The following is a 17,911-nucleotide window of genomic DNA, read 5'->3' as shown; positions in this document are numbered from 1 at the left end:
AGAGTCACCGGCCAAAGCCGGTGTTTTGGCGCGAGCTCTCGCGCGATTTCAGAACGAGATTTGCTTTCTAGCGTCCTGAGATTTGGATACAGGCCACAACAAAGAGCGATCGCCAGGTAATGTGGAGGTTTTCGTTCACTTCTCATCTCTAGTATGTTGTGGGACACTCATTGAGACTATCTGAGCCGGTCAGTGTGGGGCAAAAGCACGTTAGGGCACAGTAGCGGGGGGGCCAGCTGCCCCATACTTTTCACTAGCTGAGCTGCTAGCTGAGCTGCTAGGCTGCCTGCCTGGCTAAATACTGGAGCTATGTCGAAAATTCATTTCTCCATCACTCACATGTATGAAATGACATATGAAAACAGACCCCAGGTTGAAAAAAACTGAAGTTCCCCTTTAACACATGGCTTGTGTCAGTATTGGGGCCCCACTGTCCAAACATAAGTTGCACCAGTTGGGGCAATTCCCAAGTGCCTTTCCTGCATACACATTCCCAAAACTTAGATAAACATCCCAGAACTATTATAGAGAAAACATATATCTCACCTTCACACAATATACCATCTATCGATCATCCAATAGAAATCAAGAATTCAGATTCATGTTGATGGAGAAATAGCCCACATATTGTCACTACTGTTACATGTCACCAGACTCATTCTTTGATACTGTCTGCCATACCCCTCTTACCTCCTGTTATCACACCTTTCTGCCATACCCCCTGTCTTACCTCCTGTTACCCAATTGCCCTTTTGTTCTGTTGTTTTACATTTATTTACAACCCCCTCCCAATCCTTTTATCCATCCTCTGAGGGTCGGCTTACCTTCACAGGCTCATGCTCTGTGTTGGTAAGCCCACCGTATGCCGGAATACCAATAAACACCCCACTACAGCAAACTTTGCAGAACCAAGAGTGAAATTTCTTCAACAATGTCATCTCGCATTGTTGTGTATTATTTTATATACTGCTTTAAAAAATCCATATATATGCGTGTTAAAACTGATATACCGGCCTGTAACCTGTACTGCATTGAGTAGAACTGACATGCTAGCCTGTACCTTGTACTGGATTGGGGGCATGCAGGCAAAGGGAGGATCGTTCCCTCTGAGGAGTTGCCAGTCCAATATTAAATTTTTAATTAAAATTTAGGGAGTATCAGCTTCTATTAAAAAGTTAAACGATGAGCTAATGGTGGCAGGTGCAAGCTGGCACAGGTAAAAAAGTAGGATGGACCGAGGGAGTGGACATCCTCAGCCCAGATAGTATAAAAGGCTGTACATTCTGGCAGACAATCAAAATCTATCCCCGGGGTGATTCTCAGTGTTTTGACCTGTCTTGAGCAGAAATAAACACTTTGTCTTGGCATCTGAAGGATTGACTCCTGGACTCCTTTTTCATCTTTTCTGGTGAGACTTAGATGATCATACAGCAAGAACCTAGTAATGCTTTTTAAGGGTTAGTACATAGCGTTATTAGTTTAAATATTGATCCTATGTTGGGGACAACTGGCCCGTCCTCAACAGCATCACACCTAAGGTACAAACCTTGCAAATTACCAGAACCCAAGCACCCCTCCTATATTCTTATTGTTATTCCTATTTTTTCCTGTACTTACACTTTTAAATACTCTTATTTCCTAAAAATACTCTGTAAATACCAGCAATTGTGTATCTGTCTAGCTGTCCGCCTGTCTGTTTATGTGCTGAAGTGGCCAAAATTCCACCAAAGCCGACTCCAAACAGAATTTGTCCACAGCCTCTCAGCAAATAAGCTTCAAAAATGAGCAGAAAAGTCTAAACAATGCTCTTGAGTCTGGCAGAGTCTAGTGGTGAAACAGTAGATCTGCATGCGATTCAACCAGCATCATTTCCACACACATCACTACTTCTTCTGCCTCTCCAGTACCTCATATAAACTATAACTCTTTGGATTATCTTGCCCTGGATTTTTATCTCCAGAAAAACTTCTCAACTATGTCTTCTGTCTCTCCATTTCAACCATTTAACTTCTCTGTTGCAGTGAAATGCTTCTTTCATGACATTTCCACAAACAGCACAACTTTCAAAGTGGTTTTCTAACAGCAGTGTTGTTTTACCTACACATTTTTTAACCTGCATCGCTGGACGTGCAAAAAAACAGAGAATTCCTGCTTTCAGGAAATCGAAACTCAACTGCGGCTCTGAAAGCTCCGCAATGTTTTTGCCTGTCCATGTGCTTCTTCATCAACAAATAGGGAAATGACGACTTCAGCTGCATTTTAACTGCGCAGCGTCGATGTCAGGGCGGTTGCCACGGCAGGAAAACTTGGTTTTACTGGTTAGATATGTCGCCCAGGGTTCCTCCGTGGAAAGTGTTTGGGACTCATACCTCCACAACCAGGTCAAAATATGAGAAAGCCACAGATCGAAGCACGTACCTGACATTCCAAGCTGACGAACCCCATTGTTCAAACTGAGCAGAAACTTCTCTGAGCAGAAAAAAAACAAAACGCACATGGAGCTGTCACTGGCTCCTGTGCAGAAAACTCAAAACAGCTATGTGACAAAGCAGGAATTCCCAAACAACAACCAGATGGTGAAGCTTGTCCGCGAGTCTCCAGTTCCCGAGTTAATGAAGAGGAGCTTCCACCCGTGATGATTTTTCAGCGCGTAAAGTGGAGAACTCCTCCCAGCAGAGACCACTGGGGCGGAGCGCCAGCGCACAGGACGCACGTCCAGAGCATAGACTGTAGGTCCAGAGGATCCAAAAGTGTGTCTGGAGGCTGCACCATAGAAATCTATGGGCTGCACACTTCTTCTACTCCCGCGCTTTTAGAACATTTCTTTAGACAGCACCGCCTACCAATAGATTAGACTTTAGACTTTGACTTTTTTTTCATCCCCCGAGGAAAATTTAGTTGTTCAGCAGCTCAGCAAAGGGGAGGGTCAGTATATAATTGAGGAACTTTTGAATTCCATGGGATATATCTTGCATACATTTCAAAGTTCATTATGATCATTTCTCTACAAATTCCATAGTTATTAATTATGAAAACAGTCACGTTTTAATTTAAAAAAATGACTGGATATCACTAAAATGTCAACTAAATAACCTTCTGGATTCAATAACAGCCACCTTCTGATCAGCTAAACAATAATAAAATGAGCTTATTCAAAAATTGTTTTGATTGTGTTCTTTTTATTAAGTTGAGATAATCATGACAGATATTTCTCTTTTTTTTTGGTCAAATTTTACATGGAAAACAACAATTTGTATCTGTGTCTGAGAAATCACCTTCAACTAAACACCTCTAAATGAAGTGTGTTAATTCCACATCACATGACCTGTTCCACATGATGTCACTTCCTTTTGGAGAAAAGACTGGCAAGACTTCAAGGCTTTCTGAGTTATTTAATGTAAAGTAGCTGTGAGTCAAGTGTGGAACAGGTTTACGACAACAGCTTTATAAATAAAAACTTTCAATTTCAATCTTACTCAATTGTGTATATAATAATTAGAAGAATCTTTCTGTAAAAATGCCATGTGGTGTTTGGTTAGAGGCAGCCATGTTAATTTTAGGCCTGAAAACAGAAAAACTGTCAACTATGATACAAAACATCCCACAATTATATATTGCCACAGGTAAACAATAAGACAACACAGAATATTGGGGTAGAGTTTAAATTGAAGGTCAAATTAAATAAGATAAAAATATAGAAAATATAAATTAGAAAGAAAAATCAACAAAATATACAAGGATGCACAAGAGTGATACAGAAATGTGCAAATGAGAATGTGCTTGGATGTGCAAATGACACAAATAGGTGCAGATATGTTTACAGATATAATGAATGACTTTTAGAATGTAAAGTGTCCAGTATGTAAAGTGGTATCTGTTGTTCCAGGTGGTCTTAGGGGATGGGGATGTTAAAAGCCTCAGAACAAATGTGAAAAAGCCTTAGGTCAGAAGTTTCAAAATTCCTAAGTTAACCATCAGATCTCTTAAAATGAGTTTATTGCTTTATTGCTAATGCAGACAACAAGGCGCTGTTAACCATACATCCCATCATCTGCTTGGTTTGATGCAAAGAACACACCTATATAAGCTAGGAGAAACAGTTGTTCTGCAGAGTGATTCTATCTTGAACCCTCTCACAGGCATGCCATGGTGTCTGTGATGCTGTCTTTGTTTTAATAAACCTTTTATATATAAACAAATCGGTGTCTGTGGAAAATTTCTTCACCATCTTCACATTATCGCTACACAAGAGGTTACAACAGTGGCTTAATCAGCAGGCAGAGTGATGGAGTCTTTGTGTGATCTGCGAGATGATTGTTGTGTCACGATTTCAGGAGTGGGGACCTGGGCAGAGAATCACACAACCAGAGCTGGGTGGATGAAACTGTTTTTATTGGAGAGACAGCAGGTCCGATTTGTGGCACTGGCAGCGAGCAGTGACACTTTTTGTGGCACCGCCGCGGTGCCACGGTTAATGCCACTGTTTGGGCGAGATGCCACTGCCGCAGCGGCATTTCCAGTGGCCTCTGGAGATGCCAGCAGAGATGCCACAGTTAATGCCACTGTTTAGGGAACATGCCATGGTTAATGCCAGTACTTTTACCGCTGTTTGGGCGAGATGCCACGGTTTATTCCGCTGTCTGAGGGAGATGCCACCAGGGGTGAAAGTGTGGTATCTGATCTGTTACATGTATTACTTAATAAGTTAGTAGTATAGAATCTGTTTTGTTTGTTCTAGTATCTGACATGAGTTGCTTGTTATATGTAGTGTCTGCTCTGGTGTCTCTGACCACAGATGGAACCTGCATTATATTCAACCCATGCCATGGGAAAGTGTTTTCCTGTTTACCTGTTTGCTAGGGATTCTTCAGCTGTTGTAGACAAGGGGGAGTTGTTTGGGGATGCTCTCTGCTTTCCCCATATGGTAGGCAATAAAGAACCATTTGTTTTAACCCCTCCTATATGTTGAAAACCTATTCTAAATTGCCCGTAGGTGTGAATGTGAGTGTGATTGTTTGTATATGTAGCCCTGCGACAGAATGGCGACCTGTCCAGGGTACCCCCTGCCTTCACCTGAGTCAGCTGAGATAGGCTCCAGCACCCCCCGTGACCCTAGTGAGGATAAAGCGCTGTACAGAGAATGGATGAACACAAGACCTCACTTTGTTTTCAAATACCTCCTGTCACATGACATATTATCAAGTCCTGCCCCTTTGACAGCTTGCTGAACTGAAGGCACATGAAATGTTAATAAGTAAATAACTGCTTCCAGGAAGTGGTTTCAGCCGTCAGTACTGTGTTGGCATAGCAGCAGTCACAGCAGCAGCTGATGTTATGAAAGTGAAAAAGCTATCCAAGCCCAACAAAGATGTGTAAAAAAAAAAATCAAAGCATATACTTTGGCCAACCAGTGTTTCTGGAGCTTAAAAGAATTTCTAATACTTTTGACAATTACACTGATGTTGAATAAAATCCAGTGTTTTCAAAGAATTCACAAAAGATTGGCTTATGCTTCAAATTTATAATTGTGTATTTTAATGTTTTTGCTTAAATTTAGTATAAGTATAGTGTTTGTCCTACCGTAAGTATAAAAAACTTATGTTGTATTGGCAGCAAAGTCAACTCAACTTTGAATCCAAATGAGACATTGTTGTAATGTAGCATTAACAAATAAAGGATAAAATAAAAATCTGTATATTAAGATAGACGTGCACCTGCAGGGGAAGAGAGATGTGCAGTGACACTGAGGAAATGAAACCTCATTCCATTATGTCATCTTGTCTATACATGCAAGACAAACCAGAGATTTATCCTTCTACTACTTCAACTGCACAAAATGCAGATTGTTACTACTGCTAAGGATGTCTTATAAAACGAACAAGTTGTTCTAAAACAACAGAAGAAAAAGCAACATACTTGGACTTGATATGAAGATGGTGGTTTGTAGCAAAGAAGCACAAAAGGAAGAACAGAATCCAAGCACATATTTAGGTCAGGCCATTTAATTAATTGGTCATTTTTAGTTGACATTAGCCTCTCCTGAATGAAAAAGCAATACAAAAAAAAAACAACATTCACACATTTTTCTCTCTGTCTTTCTCACATAAACAGACATGCACACACAGAAACCGAAGATCAAAGTCTTAAACCATGGCCGACATATGGAGAAGACACAAACAAGCAACGGTTGAGCAAAAGTGAATGCAGGACTGGAAAGCAAAGGCAAGATTTAAGGATTGTGGACCTTCCAGTGTTAGAATGTTGTGATGGATGGTAACAGCAGAAAACACAGAAGACGTCTTGACATTTAAAAGGGACAGCGGAAGGCGTTGACTACAACCACAGAAATAAAATGTTATAATTTACTACTCTCACTTAAAATAATCTCTCATTTTCTCCTCTCAGAACCAATGTAACTTCCTTCCATCACAGTATCTTAAAGTAGGTGATGACTGCGGTGACATGCTGGAAGACTGTCAGATATTTCAGGCAAATTAATACTCAAACGAGAATGGAATAAAGTTTAACACAACAATACATGGCTGCAAAGTCAAAGGAGTGTTGAACGTAGAGAGCGTGAAGTTTGTTCTCTCACACGAGTGCTTCTATACCCTTCAAAAAAAAAACCAAAAGAAGTCACATAAACCAAGACATAAAAAACCTGATGAGCGAGGAGGTAAACACAAAGTCATTCACTGTCATCGCAGTCCTCAAATTAGGTGTTTTCATTCCAATATTCCCAAACAACCATCTTCCTAAATCCTCCCTCTTTCTTTTCAGATTCATTTGGCACTTTATGGAGAAGATGCCGTTTTGACCATCAACTCAGTCCATGAAATAAAAATAAAACAACTCTCTCAGCACAGTTTTCATTCCACACTTGCTCACTTTACATATACAACCCCCTACACTACCACGCACATGTTTATTAAAACCCCCATACCCCGACTGTCTGACCCTTCGCCTTTTACCCTGATCTGAGTTCTGCACTCAGTCCCGTCATAGCTCGTCATGAGCAGCAGCTTCATCTGCTTTAAGTTTGAACTCGGCCTCTGTGATCTTTCCGTCTCCATCGCGGTCCTGGTTGGAGAACATGTTGTCGATGATACGATATGGATCGAAGCCCGGAGCCAGGCGGCCTTTACCGTCGTTCACCTGCTGTATGATGTAGTCAGTAAACTGTGGAAACAAAGGAGGACCAAAGAGGGTAAATTAAAGGTACACAGCTAGAAGCAAAAATGTTTCAGATGTATGTTTACGTGTTAAAAAAGAAGGTTTTCACATACCTCAGAGGCCTCCACCTGCTTGTTCTGATCTTTGTCCATCTCAGCGAAGAGGTCAGGAGACACCTCGTCGTTCCAGATGAACATGTAGCCTTCAGGAAGTCCTTCCTCCAGTTCGACCAGCTCGACGTCAAACACCAGCACAGCGCTCCCTGGAACTTCATCAGCTGCACAACACACAAACAGCATTAGCGGGATCAAAAGTGAAGTAATGATTATATTCCAGAAGCCCAAGAAAAGATAAGAAAAGAAAAGAGAAATATGTGGTATATTATGTGTGTTTACTGTGTGGTAAAATGTCAATGAGGCTTGGTATTGGTAAAAAATAGACTTGTTTTTTGTCAAGAAAGGATGTATCCTGATTCTAGGCCTTTGTTTAAATCAGACATGAAGAACAAAGTGATTTTGTTGTAGTCTGACATTTTGGGTGCCACAATTATTTGTTTCAAGGGAATTAGATGAGAAGATAGCACTCATTTCTGTAAAGTAGTAAAGACAGTAACCCACTGAGTTAACACAAAGAGTGGTAACGATTAGACCAGGGGTGTCAAGATCCGTTCCTGGAGGGCCACTATCCTGCATGTTTTAGATGTTTCCCTCTTCCAACACACCTGATTCAAATGATCAGGCTCGTTATCAGGCTTCTGCTGAGCTTGATGATAAGCTGATCATTTGAATCAGGTGTGTTGGAAGAGGGAAACATCTAAAACATGCAGGATAGTGGCCCTCCAGGAACTGAGTTTGACACCCCTGGATTAGACTGACCCTCTTTTTAGATTTTTGTTTTTTATGCAGCATAAATAAACAAAACAATGTGGTGAGCAGTATATTGTGTGGCGGGTGTGCTGATGGGTATTAATCTTCTTATCTAAAGCTTCACTAACAAAGTACATGCTTGAGAAGGTGGCTTTAAGAAGATTTAAGTTACCATGAGATGTTCAAATGATAAAACTTTGGAGTCACACGCTTTAAACATTTAGTATCAAGTGACTTTGCGTCAATACAGACGGCTCCATTGCAGGCTATCACCCGTTTGATAGGCAGCCTTCTGTCACGGTTGCCGGTCACCGCTTTGCTTTTTTGTTGTTGTTTCATTTAAGAATAAAAATTAAAATGTATATTTGCAGGCCTGAGAAGACACAATTCATCTTTGTTTCCCTTGAAAGGACCAGAAGCACTGGTCCACAGTTGGGTGGCGTACATCGACGTGCCACTTTTGGCAGAGCAGACATGTATGTGTGTGTGTTTTTGGATTTAACTTACTGACTCCTCTCTCTCCGTAGCCCAGGTGAGGAGGAATAACAAGGTGCCTTTTCTCTCCAACACACATGTCCATCAGTCCATCCTCCATCCCCGGAACGACCTGATTGGCTCCCAACACGATGTTGTATGTCTTTCCATAATTATACCTGAAATACATTAAATGAAACAAAAACATACTAAGCACTCGTCTTTACAGTCATGAACCTTAAATAAGCATATGTCTTATGTGCCTTCTAACTGTATCACATATCTCCTGTTTTCACCGATTTGTGAGCGTTTATATCGGATTACCGGGTCAATTTGACCCGCAGGACGACGCGAGGGTTAAAGCGTGCAGCAGAAGTTCACTCACGTAGAGTCAATGGATGAGCCGTCCATCAGAGAGGCGTTGTAGTGATACTTGACAAAGTCTCCCTTCTTGGTTTGCTTTTCACACTCCTCCGGCTTGAAAGTGACGACAACCGCAGTGCTGTCTGAAGGGTTGTGGAAGTCGATGATATGAACGTCAAACACCAGCACGGCTGATCCGGGGATCTTTGAGCCTGAGAGATGTGGCGACAGCAAAAAATAAATACATTCAATATTAACCCTCCTTTTGTCTTCATTAATGGGCACCAAAAATTTTGTTTCCTGGTCTGAAAAAAATCCAAAAATTCAGCAAAAAAAAATTCCTCAAATTTCTGAAAATTTGTAAAACCTTCAGGAAGAAAATTCCAATAATTCCTTAAAAGTTTCCCGTAAAAGTTTTGCTTGAAAAAAAATTGCCCAAATTTGCCAAGAAAACTTTTGCAAATATTTTCAAAAATGTAGTAAAAATCTTTCAAAAAAAAAATCCTAAAAATATCTAAAGTGATTACATATATATCAGTAAAACTTCTAATATTTTCTTTAAGAACATTCACATAAAAATCAACCAAAATCCAGCGAATTCGCTGGATTTTGGTTGATTTTTATGTGAATGTTCTTAAAGAAACATTCTATCATTTCTTTTTTTCCACGTAAAAATGTTCAAATATTTCCCAAAAATGTTGAAAATGTGGACATCAGAAGTTTCATTGTGAATTATTTTTTTTTCCCCACATTTTCAAACTTTAAACCGGGTCAATTTTGACCTGCTGGACAACATGAGGGTTAAATGCTGCGAACAAAGAAGCGTGACAGAACATAGCTGGCCGAAAGGTACAGCTAATGGGGATCCTAATAAATAAATAAATGAACAAATAAATATCTGTGATGCACATAAGAGTAACACCTGTGCCTTCCTCTCCATAGCCGAGATGTGGGGGGATGGTGATGGTGCGTCTCTCTCCAACACAGACGCCAATCAGACCCTCATCCATGCCGGCGATCACGTAACCTCGACCCACATAGGTGTCGTAGGTACGATTACGAGAGTAGCTGTGCAAAATATTAACAAAATATTACCAAACTAAAAATCTGGCCACATGCGGTGATTTCAACACACTGGGTTTTTCACATTACACAATGACTTAAATGAATAAACAGGAAGCTTAAGCGGTGATCAGGAGGGGACAGATGAATCACACTTAAAAGAGTCGACAACACACGCTCAAATGTCTGTTGTGGGAAGCAAGTACAAAAAAAAACGTTACCCTCCAAACCACTGCACACGAGCTGCATCTCGCAAGCTGTTTTGAAGGGAGCATTTGTGGTCTTTGGTTTACGTGAACATAAAGCTGACTGACGAATCGAGAACGCCAAATGTCTGGCATAGGCGTATGTAAAAGAGATAGAAAATGTGTGTGGCCGGAAGCAAAGCAAGCATAAAGCGTTCCTGTTTCATCTTCTGTCAGCATTAAAAACAACAGGAAAGATTAAAAGGTGTGGTAGAAAAGGCCATCTGCATGTTTGCATGTTCTATTCATCTGTTCAGTTGCTCATTATTGTATTTATTTATTATCAGTAATAGTGGTAAGAATCAATAGTAAGAATAATAGTAGTTCTAAAACTTAGATTTCCAAGACTTCCTAACACCTCAACCAGGCCTCCAAAACAAACAGAATTAGAGACTCCGTTATCCACTGGGAAACTAAATCAATCAAGAATCATAGTTGGTGGATTCCGACTGGCAGGAAGCTTCAGAGGGAGAGGACACTGTAAAGAGGAATGAGATGCTACCAATATTATAAAAACATATATGTGCACATTAAGAAATTAGTTACTTTTTTCTTTGCTTTTACTACTTTCTACATTGCAGATACATACCGCAGACATCAAAACTATGAAGCGAGACATATGGAATTATGTAGCACACAAACTAGTTTGAGATAACTCTAAATTTATTTTAGATTTTAGATTTCTCAAAGTAGCCACCCTTTGCTTCGATGACAACTTTGCAAACCCTTGGCCTTCTCTCAATGAGCTTCATGAGAACATTAGACCAGTGGAAACCTGTGCTTTGGTCTGATCAGTCCAAATTTGAGATCTTTGGTTCCACCTGCCGTGTCTTTGTGCGACACAGAAAAGGTGAACGGATGGTCTCCACATGCATGGTTCCCACTGTGAAGCATGGAGGAAGAGGTGTGATGGTGTGGGGGTGCTTTGCTGGTGACACTGTTGGGGATTTATTCCAGATTGAAGGCACTGAACCAGCATGGCTACCACAGCATCCTGCATCGACATGCCATTCCATCCATTTGCATTTCGTTGGACCATCATTTATTTTTCAATAGGACAATGACCCCAAACACACCTCCAGGCTGTGTAAGGACTATCTGACCAAGAAGGAGAGTGATGGAGTGCTGCGTCAGATGACCTAAACCCAATATAGATGGTTTGGGATGACATGTACCGCAGAGTGAAGAAAAAGGGGCCAACAAGTGCTCAGCATCTCTGGGAACTCCTTCAGGACTGTTGGAAAACCATTTCAGATTTCTACCTCATGAAGCTCACTGAGAGAATGCCAAGAGTGTGCAAATCAGCAATCAAAGCAAAAGGTGCCTATTTTGAAGAATCTAAAATATAAAACATGATTTGATTTATTTATCTTTTTGTTTCCTACATAATTCCATACCTGTTCATTCATAGTTTTGATGCCTTCAGTCAGAATCTAGGATGTAAATAGTCATAAAAATAAAGAAAACCCATCAAATGAGAAGGTGTGTCCAAACTTTTGACTGGTAGTGTCACTCAGATCTTTTTTACAGTGAACAAAATATCTTGATAATGTCTCTGAATTTTCCTTGAGTCTGAGCTTCACTTACTACAGTGGGAAGTAAGACATGGCAGTTTTGAGTACTTTTAGCAGGTGTTCATAAAACTGTGTGCCTGTCACTGGGTTTTGAAACTAAACTTTACAGATGTGTAGTTGAGAGCAAAAATTAAGTTTAAGTTTGAATATGGATGTTGCCCTTTCCACAAGTACAGGGTAAGAGGTGCTAGAAATATGGATGTGAAAGAGTCTATTTACATCCCAATACTACGTTTATATATATATACATATATATATATATACATACATACATACATGTCTTTATGTAGGGTGTAAATATTAATTATTACATAATAAATAATGAATAGATTATTTAGTAGCTATGATAGTGTAGCCGATATGGTTTTCACCTAGTAGTGTATCTGTGTGTGCATCATCATAGAAGAATGTGGTCCTGCAGATATCTACGGCGGCAGAAACCACAGAGCCATTTCTGAGTACTTTGGCAGGTGTTCATTTGCCTGTGTCTCTGTTTGTCATCACGATAGCATGACAACTGTGCAGGATGCAGACACAAACAGTTACAGATGCGTGTCTAACAGTAAAACGAAGTACAAATATGGGGGTTGGACAAGAACTTGTATATGAAGACGGCCTCCAGCTCAAGTTAGCTTTTTCCTGTGAACAGCTCAAGTTTGCAACTGAATCTGTTTGTGTCCAATAATCTTCATTGATTGTAACCCCTGAATCCATCAGGCCTCACTCCATCTTCTTAGAATTAAGTGTTTAAATATAGATTGAATTATTCTCTGCTGACATCAGACGAAACAGAAACAGTGGACTGCATTCAACAATACAAAAACAGCATCTACTTGGAGATGTACGTATGTTGCTTTGGATAGAAGTGTCTCACAAATATGTTAACTGTGAAAATACCGATCAAATATGGAAAAATTCCTTCATATTCAAGACAACAAGCAAGTGCAGATTGCAGTAATATCCTTGCTCTGTACTTTAAAAACGGATGCGTAGTGCCTGCATGGTCAGAGAATAAGATTTATGAATGGATGATATAATATTTCAGTGACTCACTCATGCACAATTTTGTGTTTGAATACAAGCTCAAGAAGTCGGTGCTGACTAAAGCCAAATATTTCACAGTCAGCAACCTTATGCAATCAATGCCAAACAGGAACCTTGCACTTGTGGGCTTAAGTTTCGATTCATTGCTCAGTCTTGTCTTCAGCACACAGAGAGATGCTGCCACTCTGAGGCTGCTAGTGGAACTGCATAAAAAACTGATTTCTGTTGAGAGTCTGAATGTTTTGTTTGAGTCTTTCTGTGTAATTAACATAAAAAATAGTGAGTGTACCTGGAATCAAAAAATGTCCCATCAAGGAGGCTGCCATTGTAGTGATATCGGACAAAATCTCCAGCAACAGTCTTCCTTGTGCAGGGCTCGGGCACCACCTGATTGGTCACTGTAATCCCGTCTCTGGGATTGTGGAGGTCCAACAGTATGACATCAAACACCAGAGACGCCTGGCCTGGGATGTCGCTACCTGAGAAGAGAAGAGGATTTAGAGTTTTATTATCATTTCTTATAATCATTGCAAGGATCAATTCCTAAACTGGTGCTTTTTAAGCTCTAGCGTAAATTGTGAAAAGATTTACCAGAATGGGAACCTTCTGAAAACCAACATTTATTTCTATTATTAGTTTTATAAGTCATGAACACAAGTTTTTATGCACTTGTAACAGACATGTATACCAAAACAGTTGACTTTCCAATGGTTTCTGCAACTTTTCATTTTCTGTGGTGGAATCATTAAAACACATCCATCCTTGTCCCAAAGCATTTATTTATTTAGGTTGTTTCATAGATTTATTATAGCCAAAAAATAGTGTTTCCTTGTCTGAAAAAAAAAAATTCTGCCAAAAATTTCCCCAAATTTCTGAAAATTTGCAAAACCTTCAGGAAGAAAATACCAATAATTCTTTAAAAGTTTCCTTTAAAAGTTTTATTTTTAAAAATCCCCTAAATTTGGCAAAAAAAAATGTTGTAAATGTTTTCAAAAAATGAATTCAAATCTTCAAAAAAAAATCCTAAAAATATCTAAAATGATTACATATATCAGTAAAACTTCTAGTATTTTCTTTAGGAACATTCACATAAAAATCAACCAAAATTCCCTGGATTTTGGTTGATTTTTATGTGAATGTTCTTAAGAAACGCTTTTAGGATTTCTTTATTCCACCAAAAAAATGTTCAACGATTTCCCCAAAATGTGTTGAAAATGTGGACATCAGACGTTTTACTGTGAAAATATATATTTTTTCCACATTTTCAAACTTTTAAACGGGTCAATTTTGACCCGCAGGACAACTTAAGGGTTAATAAAGTCACAGGAAAGACTGCTAAACAACTAGATGCAACAAATCCTTCTTAGTATTTGTCTAAAAGCGGGATTACATTTATTATTGGTAAATCTAATGAATCTGACCGGTTGCATTTTTTGAATCTGACCTGTGATTTTTACAGGCAAGTTGTGTCTATTGCTCTCTGTAATGTTTTCAGACAAAAATCCCTCCAAAAAGACTTCCTCAAATCACTTTACACAACTCAAAGTGCGTCGCTTGTGTATTCTTGTCTGTTAATGTGACGGCATACAGTTCAGACTTGTGCCAGAAATGTTACTTGGCCCTACCTAGTGACACTGTTTTTGTGACTTTTACAGAAAAGTGAACAAGATGCTCATTCAGACATGAAGCAGACACGTTCAGATGCTGTCAGATTAGCAGAATAAAGAGCGTGTCTGAAGTTGGCTTTATAGCCACTGAGCAAAATAATCATTATGAAGCTGTAAACACTCACCGTCTCCATTCTCTCCGTACCCAAGTGACGGAGGCATAGTGACGATGCGTCTCTCTCCGACACACATTCCCAGAAGGCCCTGATCCATACCAGCGATCAGCCAGCCAATCCCGACGTAGGTGTCGTAGGTTCGCATGCGGGTGTGACTGCAGTGAGAATGGAGAATTATAGAAGAGCAGGTGAACGTCTGTGGGACTGCTTGACTGAAACAAACCTGGAATCAAAGAGGGTCCCGTCCAGCAGGGTGCCGTTGTAGTGGTAGCGGACGTAATCGGACACCTCCACCTTTCTGGAGCAGACGGAGGGTGTGTGGTACGTGTTGATCTGGACGCCATCCTCCGGGTTCCACACATCGAGCAGAAGGACGTCAAAGTGGAGGATGGAGTCAGGAGGGATGATGTCGCCTGCAGAGGGAAGAGCAGGTCATTCAAACAGCAAAGAGTAGTTTAAAATCTCTGATATGAAATCAACCAAAGCTGCCAGTATTTTATTGTAATTTTACAGTAAATTTAGCTTGTATCCCAGCTGACTTTGGACAATAGGTATTGGTGACACACATTTAAACCCACAACCCTCCTGTTGTTATGCGACAGTGTTAACCACTGTACCCACCATGCTGCCCTACATCTTATATAATCTATGGTTAGAAAATGTTTCCTACAGTGATCTCTCACAGAAGCTCTACAGGGCTATAGACAATGAAGATAAGGTGTAGAAGGTGAAGCTAAGGGGCAGCAGGGGCTGTGTGGGTGTGAGCCTTTGAACCTTTACTACTAGTGAGGTGGCATTCTCTTTCTCGTGTAAATATCTCTCTACCTCTTTAAAAAACAAACTCCATCCATCTTCTCTTTTCTTCTTTTTCCCTCTTGTAATCCCTCTACTATAGAGACTGCCGGTGGAGGCATCAGCTCTTACCTGTCCACACATGCCCCCTCTTTGCTCTCTGAATATTTCATGCACACACACACACAACAAATTGGCCTCAACATATCCCCTCTAATTACTACCATTATAGGTAAATATATTAATAATTTCAGACATGCTCAGCTTTGAACAGTGGCCCAGATTGCTGCACATCAACAGCTGCAAGGTTACAGCTGAGGCATCAACATTTGCAGCTTCTAACAGCTGACAAACTTCATCCAAAGCAGCGTCCTCTGTTCCACTTCCTGGTCTGTGATGCCCCACTGACATCATTCAACATGGACGCTCTGGAGCAGCCCACTTCCTCTTTACTTAAACTGAGTCTCAAAAAGGTTTGTCCCTCCTGCTTCTGCCAAGTTCTCTCATTGTTCCAGTGAGCTGTGTTCTAATTCATCTGTGTATTTATAGTAGCTACATACAGAGATCAACGCCACGCTGTGCCCAAACTTTGCAGGAGATGTTTGACTGTCATTCCAAACTGTTACTAGAGTCAAATATACACACCGTATCCTTGTTTTCCGTAGGCGAGCTGAGGTGGGATCTTGACCAGCCTCCTCTCGTTGATGCACATCCCCACCAGGGCTTTGTCCATCCCTTCAATCAGCTGCTTCTTGCCAACAAACACATTGTAGGTGCTGCCACGGTCATAACTGAAACATAAAGAAATACAACTTTATCATAATTATCTGTCTTTATTTGTTTCATCATTTAATCATAAAAGCAACACAGGTCCCTTGAAGCCTGGATGTAAGTTTTTAACATCAGAATATTGTATCCATGTGCACATATTATCACAACATCATTTTATTTGCATCTGAAGAACTACTAATTCAGAAAAAGCCGCTTAGGGAAGAATAAGAGTGAAGGACTGGTATTTCAACATCTTAATTGCTTGTTGTCATTTAAGATATCTGATGAAGGCACTTGAGACCAGATTAAAAATGCTGCAAATGTCACAATTAGATTTTTTTTTCTCCAGACTATCTTGTAGGTCTTTAAACAGCAAGGCCAGATATCCACTAACACAGCAGGACTTTAGTTGGTTAAGATTGTAGTCCATAAATTTGGATTTAAATGTGCAATAATGCCTAAAAAACTGCCATTTGTGGTCAATATCTGCTGTTTTAGAGGCCCCTGGGTGTCTTGCTAGTTGACCATTTTGCATGATGCACTGTTAGTGGTTTCCAAAAGGAGTCCAGAGATCTTCAGACGTTCTGGAAGAAGGTTTCACATTAGGCTCAAAGACCATATCTGTGTTTCAGTGGCTCCAGTGTGGTTGATATGAATATAAAGGCTCATTTCATAATCAGACTGGGGTCATCTGTGTGACCCCTGTTATGCTCGCTGACATGAACCTATCTGGGAACGCACACATGAAACCTCAGAGCCCAGTCTGCCTGCGTGGCTCACTGGAGCGAATCAACAAACGCGCACTTTTACGCATCGCGCACTTTTACGCATCGCGCACGCTGTTCGCACCGTGCAGCAACTTTGGAGACGTTAAAGTGGCAATAAAACCATCCCGTCGTCAGATACTCACCTGGAGTCGAACTTCTTGCCGTCCGGAAACATGCCGATGTAGTGATACCTGACGAAGTCCCCTACTTTGACTGCGCGCACGCACTGCTCCGGTTCGAAAGTTTTCTCAATGAGGATGTCGTCTAACGGTACCGGAGGAGCGTTGCAGGCGGCGAACGCCACCAGAACCGACAGACACAACACCCCCTGCACCCACTTGATCATTTTCGCCGTCGACAGACTTTGACACGATGGAGATATCTGTGGGTTCGGCCTGTTTGTGTGTGTGCGCGCTGGCTCCCTGCTCCCCGGTACTTTGGTTTCCTTTACTCCGACTTGGAGAGAAAAGTCCTGCCCCTGGTCCCAGCTCAGGAATGATCACGTGTCAAGTCAGAGAGAAACAACATCACTTCCGTTTAAATTTCACAGTTAAACCCTCCACTGGTGACTTAAATGGCACGTTTTATCACTAAAACCCTGACATGCATGTATATAACACACAATACAAATTCTGTATGACGCACTAACGAGCGCAAGCGCCACTTTAGCAGCTATCTGTGCTCTTACTTTAACTGTGACCTGCGCTTCCTGCGTTTCTTTCCCGCTAACTTGACGCTTTCTGTGATTGAATGGGAAAGTTTGGGCACCACGTATTGCTCCTGCGCAGTGCGGCCTCCAAGATGTGTCCACGTGTTAACGTAGGGGGCTCTGCGCAGGCACATCCCCTCTGGAGTCATTTAAATAAGAATAACGCGCACATCTGTCTGCGCCTCGGAGTTACGTGAATCAAATTTTGACAATGAGCACGATACGTAAAAGTTTGCTTTGAATTTTACGCACGGATAAAGCAGCGGTGGTGGTATTTGGGCCTTTGGA

At 40.8% G+C, this 17,911-nt stretch overlaps 2 protein-coding genes across 30 annotated transcripts in view; both read right to left on the bottom strand.

Annotated features, from left to right (window-relative positions):
- The window catches only part of LOC110968508 (uncharacterized), a 63,771-nt gene extending 60,980 nt beyond the window's left edge, over nt 1-2,791 (bottom strand). For 13 of the 29 annotated variants that reach the window (XM_051955744.1, XM_051955735.1, XM_051955737.1 and 10 more), the window contains exon 1: nt 2,419-2,718. In XM_051955744.1, the coding sequence (XP_051811704.1) occupies nt 2,419-2,445 (27 nt within the window). In that variant the 5' untranslated portion in view covers nt 2,446-2,718. Of the gene's footprint in view, nt 1-2,418 lie in introns of all 29 variants that reach the window. The other 16 variants (XM_051955726.1, XM_051955729.1, XM_051955734.1 and 13 more) reach the window with 8 other exon arrangements.
- A 3,183-nt stretch (nt 2,792-5,974) lies between these two features.
- Nucleotides 5,975-17,429, bottom strand: fkbp9 (FKBP prolyl isomerase 9). Its single transcript, XM_022218413.2, has 10 exons — nt 17,058-17,429; nt 16,022-16,167; nt 14,808-14,997; nt 14,594-14,739; nt 13,091-13,280; nt 9,799-9,944; nt 8,899-9,088; nt 8,547-8,692; nt 7,287-7,450; nt 5,975-7,179 (listed from the first exon to the last, which is right to left on the bottom strand). Exons 1-10 carry the CDS (start codon nt 17,258-17,260, stop codon nt 7,000-7,002), a joined length of 1,701 nt encoding a protein of 566 aa, XP_022074105.1. The 5' UTR covers nt 17,261-17,429; the 3' UTR covers nt 5,975-6,999.
- Nucleotides 17,430-17,911: the final 482 nt, after the last annotated feature.

The sequence above is a fragment of the Acanthochromis polyacanthus genome, chromosome 11 (genome assembly GCF_021347895.1).
Source record: "Acanthochromis polyacanthus isolate Apoly-LR-REF ecotype Palm Island chromosome 11, KAUST_Apoly_ChrSc, whole genome shotgun sequence".
NCBI lineage: Eukaryota > Metazoa > Chordata > Actinopteri > Pomacentridae > Acanthochromis > Acanthochromis polyacanthus.
The sequence above is the reverse complement of the archived record's forward strand: the minus strand, read 5'-3'. Positions and strand labels throughout refer to the sequence as shown.